We start from the raw sequence: 15,094 nt of genomic DNA on the forward strand, positions 1-15,094 counted from the left end.
GATTTTCTATCTGTATTTTAGGTGGAATTCTTCCATAAAGAATCTCCCCTCACTGGTTAGCCGGCTGCTTTGCAGGTTCCATTTTATTACTGTGGAGACTGCTAGGGCATCAATTCATTGTTCTGAAAACTGATAAATAAGCTAGTGTACTTTCTTGTATATGATGAGGTTTTTCTAATATTATGATTATGACCTTGCGATTAAAAATAGAAACACATATACCTAGTTTTCATGCTCAATTTGTCTCACGTTTAGCCAGTGGGAACTCCTTCAAATTATGGCGAGCGGGGGCTGCTCTTCGTTGTGGTGCGCAGGCTTCTCATTGCGGTGGCTCCTCTTGTTGTGGAGCACGGGCTCAAGGCGCGCGGGCCTCAGCAGTTGTGGCTCCCGGGCTCTAGAGCGCAGGCTCAGTAGCTGTGGTGCACGGGCTTAGCTGCTCGGTGGCGTGTGGGATCTTCCTGGACCAGGGCTTGAACCCAGGTCCCCTGCATTGGCAGGCGGATTCTTAACCACTGCGCCACCAGGGAAGCCCCGATCTACAATTATTGCCCCAGACCTAGTATTAACCATTTTGCAAATAAGTTCTTGTTCTATGTAGTTGAAAATGGAATTTAGAGACCACAACCTGGACATTAGTGGTTCTCATTGTTACTGGCTTATAATTCTTCTAGGCCTTTACAGATGGGCAGAGCTAGGAAATATTTACTGTTTAGAAAGAAAAATAAACCATATGAGGTTGTTGAGTCAAATTTAAGATTAGCTTCTAACATTAAATTATGTAATTTCCAATTGGTTTTATCCTATAATATACTTTTAGTAATAATGGTAATTATTATCAAATAACGATTAACAAAATCGTTTTTGAAATTAACCATGAAACCATATTCAGTAGTTTGAGATTTTTTTGTCCTTTGTATGTATCCCATTGATAATGTAAAACAAAATACTATGAAATACTATGAGTCACCTGAAATAATTTTTTCTCCGTGCTCGACTGTCCTCCCCTTCCATTTTAGGGAACCATTTTTATTAGTTTTTGGTTTATCCTTCAATGGCTTCTGCTTGAAATACAGGTAAATATGCATGTATGGACAGTTGTATATCCATTCACCCTTTCTTACCCTCAAAATAACAGTATAAACCCCCGGTACTTTGTGCTTTCACTTGAGATCACTTTTAGTACACCGAGGTCTTCACTCACTCATGCATGCATGCATTCTACAGCTGCATGGCGCCACCGTACTGTACACTACTGTTTATCAACTAGTCTCCTATTAATGAACATTTGGGTTGATTCCAATCTATTAAAACTAAGACCCGTGGATACAATCTGTCCTTAAACCTAGAAGTTCAAAGACTAGCAAACTAGCATTGTTACTTTCCAGCTATTGATCCTCTGATTTCTTGAATTTCTATTTCCTCAACTGTAAAACAAGAAGTTTTAACAACATGACTTATATCAAGGTTAAATAAAACATTAATTTAACAGGTATTTCCATAAATGTTAACAGTAGCTGAAATAGCCGGTAAAGTCTATTTAAAATGAGTGAAAAACATGAATCATGTAATTACCACTATATAGGTCATTTCTATTTAATTAAGAAATTTGTAATTTAAAAGAGACAATGACAAATTAGAACACATCCACAGGAAGACAGAATAGTGAAACTTCTAGAAACTACCTTTGAAAAAACAGTTGAAAAATTCAATTAAATATTTATTGAACAAATGCAGAATAAATGAACTAGGGGGTGGTTTTAACCTGAAGATACAATAAACAACTTCAAATATTCAGAGGGCTGTCACACAAAACATGAAAGACTTGTTCAGCATTTCTCCAAAGGGCAGAACTTGACCCAAGGGCCAAACATAAGCAGCCAGGAGGCTGCGGACAGCTGTACAAAGTGTGTCACTTAATCGCTTCTTCCCCAAACAATGCATTCCACACTTACGTTTCCCTTCTGAAAGGAAATATTACAACTTAATACTTCTCATGAATGTCTTTAACAAGTCGCATTTTCATGGCAAGCCCTCCACTGCCAGCAATGGATGTACTCACTCTTAGAAAAAAATCTAAAGTTAACAAGCTGGTTTACTAGGGAGATGGCCTTTGTTCCTCAGCTCTATCTCAGCATTTTACATTTGTGATTCTCAGGAGGGGAGAGAAAAAGAGCATATTCTCCAAAGGGGGTGAATTAGAGTCCCCAGCACTTCAGATCCTGCCCCTGGGGACAGTCCTCCTCAAACCCCAGACGCATCACTGCAACTATCAACCTGTGGTAGAGATGGGAGTGTGCTGTGTGCTGGGGCAGAAGAAGACAGCTGACAACAACTGTTCTACACGAAGCAGGAGAGCTGTACTTCACGAGTCACTAGGAAATATAAACTGACTGCCTAATACTGACGGGCTCCATCCAAACTGTCAAATATTACAAAATGAGAATTGTTTCAACAACCATTCAGCATGTTTAAGGACAAAATATATATAATATATTTTATATTATATACGTATTTTATCACATACTCAGTAAGGAACGCTCAGGTGCTTAATCCATCCAATAAAACTGAAAATAAAAATTTTACATTTTTCTGTCAGTATTCAGGATGCTGAAGGTGGATCTTGAACTCAGAATGATAAGTCAGTTTTCGAGGAAAGCCACATAATCGGTGAGTCTGGCTAACTGCTGTTCATTGGGGATGGGTGGAACGGGGGCAGGCTCTGTGCGTTGGAGACAGAAACACACTCAAGTCAGACACCAGGGTCACAAATCTTTGGTACTGCCACCCCCGCCCTCCAATGTCTTTAATTTAACAATACGGAAACTTTCTTAGCTTTGCCTTCATCTTGGACATTTAAAAGAAACAAGCCAAGAAGCGTCAATTTTTATGAGTAGTTTTCCCAAACTGGGAGTAAAGGCATGTCTGGCTTTGCTGTTACTGAAGTTTTCCATGCGAAGGTTAAAAATACTTTTAACAGGTAATCCGTCTACCAAGGGAACATAGCCCTTCTTGGAAAGACCCTCCCCACATGACATTTACTTCCATAGTCACCTAGTGCTAGCCACATGCCAGGCACTCCTCTAGACTACTCAATTGTCAGTGAACAAAAAACCCACAAAGGACTCCATCCCCCCAAAGTTTACTTCTAACTTTTAAGCTACTACGTGTCAGCCTGGGGCTGCGTCTGTGTCAGTGCTGGTGAGATGCTCGATCACACCTCCTCTACAGGACATCCTGCGGCCAGGCCAGAGGGGATCACTACCTCCAGGTAAGCTACAGAGGGGAGTCCACACGTTCACGGTTGTAACCGGATGTACTATTATAAATACCAAGTTAGGATTTCATCCCTTTGTTTATAAGATTAGAGCTAAGAAAAATAAATACTACAACAGCAAACAAGAAAAACGATGAAACAATTTTTAAATGAGCATATGAAAATACATACCTGAAAAGGGAATAAACCTGTTAAAGGAAACATCCAGGGCCCCTGCAACTAAATAAAATGTAGAGCCCAATTTACAGAAGTCATTGTAAAGAACCTTCACATAGAACGTCTTTTTTTTTTTTTTTTTTTTTTTTTGCGGTACGCGGGCCTCTCACTGCTGTGGCCTCTCCCGTTGCGGAGCACAGGCTCCGGACGCGCAGGCTCAGTGGCCATGGCTCACGGGCCCAGCTGCTCCGCGGCATGTGGGATCTTCCCGGACCGGGGCACGAACCCGCGTCCCCTGCATCGGCAGGCGGACTCTCAACCACCGCGCCACCAGGGAAGCCCAGAACATGTCATTTTTAATGCAGTGGCGTTCAGACAGAGACAACAGTTACGCTCTATTTTATTACATTGCTTTTTACTGCAGCAGCCTTCTCTCCCCATCTAGACTGACAGGGCCCCCTCTCATCACTCCTCTGCACCCTCGCAGGTCCGAGCACATGGGGATTTGTGCACCACTTTACTGTGCGGTCAACAATGTCTAACAACAGGGGTTCAGAGCAGACGGAAGGAACTCTGGGATGAGGCAGATCAGAAGGTTTATGGATGTGGGCACTGAGGCCAGCTCTAAGGACAGGGCAGGAAAGGCCACTCCTGGTAAGCAGGAGGGAGTGGAGCCTTCTTGCAGGAAGGAACGTGGCTCATTTCAGAGAGGAAGGCCGAGGGACCAGGAATTCAGGTGGAGACAACAAGGACAGGCCAAATCATTTAAGGCCTGTAAAGGCCAGAGACCTTAATTTTGTGAAAGCTAAAGCCACTGAAAATCTTGTTTAGGAGAAGAGTCTATGTGTCTACAGCATGAGGAGAAAAGGGGAATTTCTGAATATTTTAAATATCTTTTTAAAAGGCAAAAGATATTAAGAATAAGCAGTTAGAAATGGCCCCATAAATAAAAGAACGAGAGATTAATACTTATTAAAAATTAAGTTGTAATAAAGATTATGAAACACTCACATAAAATAGTTTATGTATGAAATACATTAAAAAAAATTAGGGTAAAACCAGGTGACTTTTTTTTTTTTTTTTTTTTTTGCAGTGTGCGGGCCTCTCACTGTTGTGGCCTCTCCCATTGAGGAGCACAGGCTCCGGACGCGCAGGCTCAGCAGCCATGGCTCACGGGCCCAGCCGCTCCACGGCATGTGGGATCTTCCTGGACCGGGGCATGAACCTGTGTCCCCTGCATAGGCAGGCGGACTCTCAACCACTGCGCCACCAGGGAAGCCCCAGGTGACCTTTAAGATCCTTTCTACCCTAAGTGTCCATCCTATATCTGAACTTAACATGAGTTACTCTCATTTTGTTAGTATAGCAGAATTTTATGTCAAACTATTCAAATTCAATGCCTGAAAAACTTCAGTGATCTTACAAGAGCTCAGTGCTGCAAGATGGACGAAGAGTTCCACCTACCTGGCTTTCTGGGCATGACCATCCTCGTGGCGGAGTCGGCCTGCCATCCTTGTTCTAGGATACCTAAAAATGTGTATTTAACACAGAAATGAATTAAAAAAACCAAAAACTTTTCATTTACAAGATTCACAATCTGTCAATGACACTACTTGTACGGGAGACCTGACGTGTGTAGATTAACCTGTAATGTGTATTTTTTAACTAGAAGGGTATACTAGAGACAGCATTCTCATGGGAACTTATTTTTGAAATATTTCTGAAACGTCTATGATTTTATTCTATCAGACTGCTATAATCACTAACAGATGATTAGTTTTCTATAATATATATATATATATTATAGTATTAACCTGATCAAACCTTATTAAAGACAGACATAAGGAAGACTTATTTAGTATTTTCTATAATCATTACATCAGTAATGACAAAGACGATGGTGATAATAAAAACAACAGCATACATACACAACACAGAAGGCTGGCCAATAGGTGCTGTGCTAGGTGCTTTTACAGGGATCACTTTATGTAATCACCACAACTCTGTAGAGGGGACACAGCACCATAATTGAACAGACATGGAAAAGGAAGTTTAGAGAATTCCAGTAAATTGCCTTAGGTCACGTAGCTAGCATGGGGAAGGGTACCAGGATTCACACTCAGTCAGTTAAGAGTATGGACTCTGGGATACACTATTTATTAGATAATAAATGATGGATCAATTTCAAAATAGTCAAAACAAATAAATGTTTGTATTAGTAAGTAACAGTATGCTTTACTATAAGAACGTTCATTAACCTGCCGTCTATGCGTCTAGAACTGTGCTAGGCCTTGGAAATTTATAATCTGTGGTGCTTAGTGGAGCTCATATTTTGACTGGAGAATCCAACACATCCATCATCGTAAAACAATGCCGCGAGGCACATGCAGTATTAATATTCTACAGCAACCTAGCGACGGGAGGGGACAGTTTGGGCATGACCTGAAAAATGAAAATGCAAAAGCACATCTGGAAACCAGTGGCTAAGAGTGGGGCGCAAGCACCCAGGTTACTGTTAAGAAATGGTGAGGGAAAAGTTGGGCTGAAAAGGGATACTGGGATGAGACCGCCTTCACCACGGAAGGGTGAAACAGGGATTTCTAAATGCGAGCTCCAGACCAACTGAAACTTCCTTCCCTGAGAAAACCCGCCAACCAAGCCCCCACCTCGTGCTGATTTTCAAAGGAAGAGAAATAATTTAAAGACGTTACAAAGTTTAAGCTCAGAATTATGAATATAGTGTGGCCCACCTGGCACGCTTAGAAGCAAATTATGTGCACATGCTTTATTTTCTTGCATCTCACATTTTCTACCACTTGTAACAACTATGCTGTAACCTGGGGCTCAGATGTGGGAATGTTATCGAATGCTTGACTCTGTACCCCCATTCGCTACCTTTCTCTTCCAGTAACTCACTGTTCTCACCACCTTCCTTTTCCCTCCCACTCTTAGTTAACAGCAGCTCTAATTTTTCCTTCCTGGCATCAACTTGGAGGGCTCACTATCACTTAGTAGGGCTTAGGAGTTGATCAAAGGTCTTAGAGATAAAAGTAGAAAATATTCAGGGGTCAGACCATGGGTACCATGATAAGAAATAACTACAGGAACATTAAAGAGGTTCCATAAGTTAAGAGCTAGAATAATCACATGCAACAAGGGTACATCTCGAAGACACAGTCAAATGTTAATTTCATAAAAATGGCCAAGTATTCCTTTACAACGCTCCTGTTCTAAGACATCTCTAACTGGTGCCTGTCTTTGGCAAAAAGTGCTTTAGTAAACACAAACCCGAAATTTCTCATCCACACGCAGGAGTCAAAAAAACTCTATGAACCGAAAAGTCTTCTTTAACTCACATGGTGGCGAAATCTGATGTGAAGCCCCAAGCCTTTTCTGTGCACTCCTCCCTGGCGCCAGCTGTGTGCGGGCCTGCCCTCTGTGCGGGCCTGCAGAACCACGACGGGCTCGGCCACACGGCGCAGGTCGCTGCGGTTTGTGCAGTGCAGGTCTGCTATCACCTTTCTAAAGAACACACACAACCTGAACTCCAAAACACATCCTGTTCCAATGGTTTCAGATAAGGGACCGTGGACCTATAATTTACACTTCCGTTTTTCTTGCAAGTAAAAAGTAAGCCCCAAATACCTTTCACAGCCTCTTCCACGGGAAGTCCAACAAAGGCTGCGAAATCGTCGGCGATGATGGAGGTATATGCCTGAGAGACCAGGGCGAAGGCTCGCCTCCGGGTGGCATCTATTGTGGGAGGGGAGGTTTGGCAAACAGTGAACCACAAGAGCTGGCATTTTTTGAAACACACAATTAAATTATTACAGCACTGTCCTTGTCCAAATTTGATAAGCCAGACTACATCAGCCTAAATTTCTGTGTTTACAGATACAGCTGTAGGCGCCTAACATGTAAGAGGGGCTCAAATATTGCTGAATAAACACATGCACTTCCTCTTAGGTCAAAAACTCTCAGGTGACAATAAAAATTACAGAGATGGAAAAAAGTTAATATACACAAGACTCCAGCTCTAAGAAAATTTCATTTAAATTTGGGATGTGCTGGGGATGTATATTTCAAAATTTTTCTTTTATCTCACTTACAAAAACTAGAAAGAATGGAGCAGAAATTACCTAGTCCCATAATTAGCTGTCCTTTCTCATCAGGGCCTCTGCTATAGGACCACACCTGGGAGTTGCAGAGCAAACCTTGTAACTAGAGCACCTTCCTAACTTTCAAGTCTACTCTGAACTCTTGACGTCATCAGGTGCAAATCCTGAATGACTGAGCCTCACAGAAAGGGGCTGCAAGCAATTCCAGCAACAAAACCTCCTCCCTGGAGACCACATGTGGGATTTCCGCCCCCCCAGGCTTAAATTTCCACATTAAATAATTCAGGAATGAAGCAGAGACAATAACCAAATGGTAGAAAGTGGAGCCCAGCTGGCCTGTCTTCCCGCCCACTGCTCCTTGAGTAACACCAAGCATCCTCCACCTGTCTTCAACATGCTTAGCAAGTATTCAGGATTTTACTTTCCACACTTAATAGGCAAGTATACACGTACAAGATAGCCCTGCAACGTAAGAAAATCCGCTCTCCACTCCTGGGACACCGCCTAACAGCCACATCGATCCCCGTAGACACACTTCGCTCCAAAGTGGCCTGCTGGCGCTCAGAGAGGAGCCTTACACCTTCTCATCCCTGCGGCGTTGGGTTTATGCTGCTGTGTGGTCTGAACCGCCCTCCTCTCTTCTAGTCCCAGGTCTGTTTATAAACTCTCCCTGTGGCACTGGCGTCACTGCGATCTCCGCCCTTCTCTGAACTCACAGTAACGTTTACTTATTGAACGAACAATCTCTTACCACCTATGGTGTACGCTCCACCCCTCCCCACCCCATCGTCTCAACAACATCCCGAAGTTCTCTGCAGGAGGGCTTTTACACCTTTATATCCCCCGAGGGGCCCAGCATCTCTAAGGAAGTATGTGCTGCACACAGGCTTGTGGAAGGTCTCACCAGGACCCAAGGGGGCCCGACCCCAGCCCTAGGCTTTGTGCTCCCATCTGCCTGAAAAATCGCGGGCAGTCAATCACCTTGCGTCATTTCTCACTGAGGCTGACCCCCTCCCCAGCTTTCACTGAGCCACTGTTTGCTCCTCTTCCAATTCCTTCCTTCTTGCTACCAACTCTCAGCAAACGACCTTAAATCAGACTTCTAATACAGCTTAGAGATGAAGGAACTTTTTCTGTTCAAGGCTACAGACATTCAGTGGAAAAGAACCGAGAGCAACAACGAAAGAGGCAAATACAAGGGTGCACCGAAAACTACACTCATTTGGCAAGCTTACCATATTGTAGAAACATTCACTTTAGTTCAAGTACTCTGGTCAGATTTTCAGATTTGAAAAAGATGGGGAACAGAACAAGAATAGAATGTGAATGAAAGAGAAAAACAGAATGGAGAGAAGAGAAACATACAAGGGGAGGCACGGCAGACTGACAAGGAAAGCAGAAATCAAGGCTAAGTGATCCACAGCACCAGTTAGACACTCAGGCGGCTTTTAACCTCTCAGCACGAATGAATCTGACATCTGCATTCTCACCAGTCACTATGTGGCCCGGGAGATCTGAGCCGTGTAACCTCAGGAGGGCACGCATTACAACGACAAGCTGGAAGGTGGCGTCGGCTGAGCTCGCCCCTAATATTGCTGACAATTCATCCTGGGACAGTCCTGGGGAGGCCCTAAGAGAATGCTCATCCTTTTGTTCAACAAATACTTAAATGTGCCTATTATCTACCGGGAACTGCCAACTGCCGGCACTGGAGACACAAGGGAAGGTGAGCTTGCCGTCCTTCCCAACCCATCTCTGCCCTTAAATTCCAGGGCGGACGGCCACCCAGGCCTGAGGCACCTGGGCTCCCTTACTCCGTGAATGGGATTCTGCAGGGCAGGGAGTGTATTTCCTCGGCCCCCTCCCTGTCTTGCTCTGGCTGAAGCTCTGTATTCCCTGCTCCTCAGGGCTTATGCGACGCAGTTAAGGCTGCCTCCAGTGCGGAGATCCAAAGCTGCCCCCACTGCGCCGGCACAGCAGTGACCTCACACGCCTCCCTCCCACCGCGGCCGGCCCCGTGCCCCTGCTCACTTCCCCCACGCTGAAAGGAAGCGCCTCCTGTTTCCTCGCTCTCACTGCTCTGCTTCACCACGCCAAGAACCAGGTGCACCTCAGAAGCAACCTTCCCCTCCTGCCCCTGAAAAGCTGACATGCCCTGCCAGAGTGATGAGCGATTCTCAAGAACTTCTGCTCACTGATTCCTCCAGAGCAGAAGGGCGGACAGTGAGGGCAGGTAGTGGCCAGAGAAACAAGGTAACAAGAAGTGAGGGTATAACAACATATAAGAGGGAGAACCAAGAGACTGGAAGCAAATGCTGGGGATGGGAGAATGGAAAGAGAGAAGCACGGGGGAGTTTTGTTGCAGGATCAGTGCTATGTCGCACCAGACTTGCAATCTTTCAGCGTGATTAAAAAAAGTCTGAGCATCTGCGTACTGAAATGATTAATCACAAATCCAGAAGCTGGAGACAACCCCATCAAATGCTGAGGTCCACAGAGTCCAAAGCAGTCTCTACTTTCAAACATGCGGGCTCGAAATCTTATCCAACTCATGACCTGGACTTATTAGAATATTACATTTCATTTCAGTAGCAAAAAAAACACCTCTTACTGACAAGCAACTTCACTTCTAGAATTAAATTAATAGACAGTGAGGTCCTCAGTTGCCGACATAAACTCAAGCAACGTGAAATCAAAGCATGATTACAGCAAATCTAAAAAAGACTTCTGAAAACCCTACTCACTTAGCAGAGCGTACCTATTTTCACACACATCATCGACTTACTTCAACACCCCGGCACCTTAGGGGAACAGGTCTAGTCTGACTTAATTCTGAGCCACAAAGAAACACTACCTCTAAGTGCCTCCATGATTGGCTGGACCGTCTCAGACCACGGGTGAGCGCTGATGGTGGTATAGATCCCGGGGAAATCTCTCTGCCAGATTCTTTGTCCTACCGACCAAATGCCCCCAAGTTCAGAATTTGCCTGCAATAAATATCATTGCCTCATTTGAAGATATTCACTCCGCACATATACCAACAAATGTATCTTAAAACATAATTCAACATTTCTTTTAAGAGGTGTAATTACTTTTTCAGCCCAACCACTATCAAAAAGGTTTTCAAATGTTTTGAACAGTACTGTAGAATTTACTTGCACGTTTTATTATAACAGAAAATTAAGGCATGAGAAATTAGTCCAACAATATTTCACAAATAAGTTTAGGAATTAGTTATCTGAAACATTGTTTTCTGAAGATTTACATTTATTTACATTTCATATATACTTATGTATAGTATACAGAACATGTGCTAATCCACATATACATGTACATAAAATACACACAACTATTCTTAGGGCAAAAATAGTAGCAAAATGGCTAATAATATAGACTCCCAATCTAAGACGTCATAAAATGTAGCCTAAGGATAAAGTTCCCACTAATATCACTGAAATATCATCTAATTTACAGCTTTATTTTAAACCAATAAAGCTGGAGGAACATTCCAAACTTACTTAATAGAATGTGGAGGAAAGAGAGTATAAATGCTAATCTGGTCTGCTGCTGAATAGCAATACTGAACAAAGGGATTCAGGTGAATTCCCATTAATGCTCTGTGATGTACAGAAAACTCACTTCACATTTATGCTAGACACAGTGAATCACCTGAAATTAAAAATTTACTTCATTCCATCTTGGAAGAAACTTTTAAGTGAGTTCATCTATTCTCACACGAAAAACAAGAAATCCAAAATCCTAATTAGCAAAAGTCTTAATGCTCTGAATAATTATTATTTTTAGAGTGTTCTTGTAAATAATACCAGTCGCAAAATAAATACCATTGTAGGAAACTGCACAGATCAGTTAAAAAAAAAAACCTAACAAACAAAACCCAAACTTCTACCTAAACTGACCCAGTTGTTTATTGCGTAAATTGACACTTCTACAAAGTGTCTTAAGAAACCTGATCGGCAGGAGCTGAGCACAGATTTCTGTACCACCCAAGGGAAATTACAATTTCTGATGAGAGGAATCTGTAGATCTATTCTTAAACCTTAACACCAGTTTAATAACTATTTCTGTGATCCACATGAAAAAGAAAACAGAAACTTTTAAGAGATTGCTTTTTAAATGAATGTCATTACGATATTAAAGTAATAAGGTATATTGAAGACTACTTACAGATTTTATAGCAGGTGGTATTCTTTTCCAAAGATATCTTGCATTATTCCTAATTTACACCCCCCCAAGAAAGAATAAGCAATTTAAAAAAATCACCTCCGTAAATGTTTAGAATTCTAGATCCCAGAAGCACACTTTAAAATACTCTATAAAATACAGAGTGAAATTCACATAATGAGTTTATCCAGGGGAAGTAACAGTGGTTTTCCAGAGAAAAGACATGAAATATTTTTTCCAAAGTAATGTTTTACCATTTTTAGTGAGTTTTTTAATTAATAATACAGATCTTAAATTGAGGCAACACTACAAAGCCTTAAATAGAACTGCCTAAATAATTTATTCATATATAAAATAAACAAATTCATACACTTTCAGGGTCCTGGCATTCCCTGACAATATACACAGTACACAATGCTTTTCTCCTTATCATGACCCCTCGTCCTACTAGTGGATATAGAGCCACCAAAACTTCAAGGTAGTTCTCTTTTTTTTTTAAAGAGTTCACAAGCCTGAATGACATCAAGCATATGACATAATGAAAATCTCGGTTTAGTTTAAAAGGTATGAAATGAAAAGGTTTAGAAGAATTTAGAACAAAATTTAACAGTAACCATCAGTGGGTTGCAGAACTACAAGGGACTCTTTTTGCACAGCTATACTTTCTGACTTTTCTTCAATGAACGCGAATTAGGAAAAATTAAAAAACAAAAACCTTTCAAGAACTGTCATACATGTTAGTAACAAACTCCTCTTAGTCTTCTCAATCTTCCCTTTCAGTTTCTCTCAGTCTCAATAGAGACTGGGAAGTTAAGTAAACAGTTTAAGTAAACAGTAAAGTAAACTTTACATGTGCAGTTAAGTAAACAGAGGTCATAAAAGACAGGTTTTATAACAAGAGAATAAAGAAAAGATCAATAGATTTAAAGGAATTTACTGACAATGCAGTTTCTCCTAACAAACTGGAATGTTTTTTACAAGGTATATGTAAAACAGGTGTATTTAAAAATAACTCAGACTAATCATAATTTCTTAAGTCATGATTCAATATACGAAATAAACATATTAAGTATTACACTAAAAAGCATAGCTCCTTGTGCCTATGCTTTAGTGTTGGTACTTCAAGGCAAGAATAACTTCTCGAGGAAAACGCTTCTCTTAGCTTTAGGTAAAAGGTACTCACATGTCATTATAAAGCAGATATAAAGCTAGAAGCTGACCATACACTGGGGGTGTAGCAATTCCTCCTGGAGCCTGTAAGACCAAAAAACAAAAGAAAAAATACCTCATTTATTCTTATACTTTTATATTTTTAGAAGTGTTTTCTTAACTCATCTAAAAAGTAAGTATATTTTATAGTACTTACTATTACAGATGGAGAAACAGCTTAGAGAAGTATCACAAACTAAAAACCCAGAGTATTAAGTTTAGATCTGTCATCAGATGTGATTTCTCCCCCTCTGGGCCTCTGTGTCTTCATACGCACAAGAGTATTTAAATGGGATCCCTTTTCCAGTTCTCAAATTCTTATTTAAATAGCCTCACTATTATAGGACGTATTTCCAACAGATTCCTAACGCAATATGATTCTGCCCATTATACCGAATATGTTAAATAGCTACATAAATGAGTAATAAAGAGAAAAACATCACAGCTGAGTTACAAAGACACTACTCCCCTCATTCAATTTTAATTCATTCAGGAGACATCTACTAAGTGTCTGTTAGTGAGCGGCTGCTTCTTCGCAGTCGCCTCCTTTGGTTAATTAGCTTTTTAGATCAATGCTATAAATGTCTTTAAGGGCCTTTCTAAGAAAAAAAAAACAAACCCTTAATTACTTTAGTAGTTGCATGATATAACCTTCACCTGCCCTACTGAAAACAAACGGTAAGCTTCAGTGATCACAGGAGACTAAGGGCTTTCCGAATTAATAAAAGGTTACAAGTTACATCTTCTTGGTCTGTGTGTAGGCCTGCACAAACGTCTTTAATAATATACATATTCTCCACCTCTCCCCACAATGGGGAGGAAAGAGATTTAGTTTAATACGAGAAGCATAAAGGATGTTAGGAGCAAAGATGCACAGTGTTTTCGGGCTCACTAGCTGAAGACAAACAACAGAAAGCTCCGAGCGAGTTGGGGGAGGCCAGGCCTGGATGCTTAGCCTTCGGAGCAGGCCCCGGCGGCCCAAACTCCACACGCCCAGCTCCCGCGCCCGCAAGGGGCCGGCCCCAAGCCCCGTGGGCCCCAGGCCCCGTTACCCTGGAGACCGGCGCGGCCCGAAGCCACGAGCGACCCCACGAGGCGAGTGGCTACCTCGAGTTCCTGGTTCTCGCACTGATCCAGCAACTTTCTGAAACTAAAGGAACTTTCCGCCATCACCGCCACTGGCATTTTCCCGGCCGGTCCCGCCACCGAACCTCCCCGCCGAGCCGGACCTCAGACTGTCCCTCGGGGCGTCGCGCCCGCGATGACGTAAAAGCCGACGGTGCGCCGAGCGCCCATGCGCAGGCGCCTCGTTGGTTCCGCCGCGTCAGCAGACATCCCTGCGGTCGGGAGGGTATGCCGCCGCTCTGGCCGGCGCTCTCGGTGCTCTGGAGGAGTGGCCCGGCCTCCAAGGCAGCCAGTCGCTTTAAGAGCGTGCAGCCAAAGTCGGGACGGGAGGGGTTTTGTGCATAGTTGAGGACCATTAGACGTCTTTGCTTTGAGGCCATGCAAATTTAAACGTTCAAAACCTAACTTTTGGTTCCTCCCGCACCTACTCCTTCAGCAGCCCTGCCACATCGGTGAAGGCGCTGCGGTGCCCTGCGGGGCTCCCCTCCAGCGACCTCACGTCCCCACCTCCGAGGGAAGCTGCGCTGGCCTGGACCTCCAGCACTGCCTGAACTGCAACGTTATCCTGACTTCCACTCCTGCCTCCTTCCAGGCTACTCCCCACACAGCCACCGAAGCCGAAACGATGCTTTCGGAAACATAAATCAGATCTTGTTGCTCTGATGAAGATGATAGCATAACAACAAATTCCTAAAATCCAGTCTTTCACATTGCTTGCAAAGGGCTTCAAGATCTAATTCCCAGATCCCCTCTGACTTGATCTGGCCATCCTGGCCTCCTTAGTTTTCTGCCCGGCGCTTATCGTTAGCGAACATTATGTTGTGAATTATTTATTTACATCTTTGTTTTGCTGCCCTTGGCTACACAGCCAGGGAAGTGACTTCCATTTGTCCCATGTTGCAGGGCTGGCTACACTATTTATGGGCCCAGAGCAAACTGAAAACGCAGGTCCCTTGTTCAAAAAACAGGGGAAAGTACAATTAAAGCTATGTAATATAAAGCTTTTCCCTTTATTCGCAGTGTGTCTCTC

General features: G+C 42.8%; 1 protein-coding gene across 2 annotated transcripts; it reads right to left on the reverse strand.

The window, feature by feature from the left end:
- Window positions 1-992: 992 nt before the first annotated feature.
- On the reverse strand, window positions 993-14,211 carry COPS8 (COP9 signalosome subunit 8). Of its 2 annotated transcripts, XM_032638018.1 has the most exons (8): window positions 14,047-14,211; window positions 12,914-12,984; window positions 11,734-11,782; window positions 10,403-10,535; window positions 7,076-7,183; window positions 4,895-4,957; window positions 3,446-3,493; window positions 993-2,719 (listed from the first exon to the last, which is right to left on the reverse strand). In XM_032638018.1, the coding sequence occupies exons 1-8, from the start codon at window positions 14,122-14,124 to the stop codon at window positions 2,640-2,642; spliced, it is 630 nt and encodes a 209-aa protein (XP_032493909.1). In that variant the 5' UTR covers window positions 14,125-14,211; the 3' UTR covers window positions 993-2,639. The 2 variants fall into 2 exon arrangements, with proteins under 2 accessions (XP_032493909.1, XP_032493910.1); XM_032638019.1 differs by lacking the exon at window positions 3,446-3,493 and having other exon boundaries at window positions 14,047-14,188.
- Between the last annotated feature and the right edge of the window lie 883 nt (window positions 14,212-15,094).

Source organism: Phocoena sinus, chromosome 7, assembly GCF_008692025.1.
Source record: "Phocoena sinus isolate mPhoSin1 chromosome 7, mPhoSin1.pri, whole genome shotgun sequence".
Lineage (NCBI taxonomy): Eukaryota > Metazoa > Chordata > Mammalia > Artiodactyla > Phocoenidae > Phocoena > Phocoena sinus.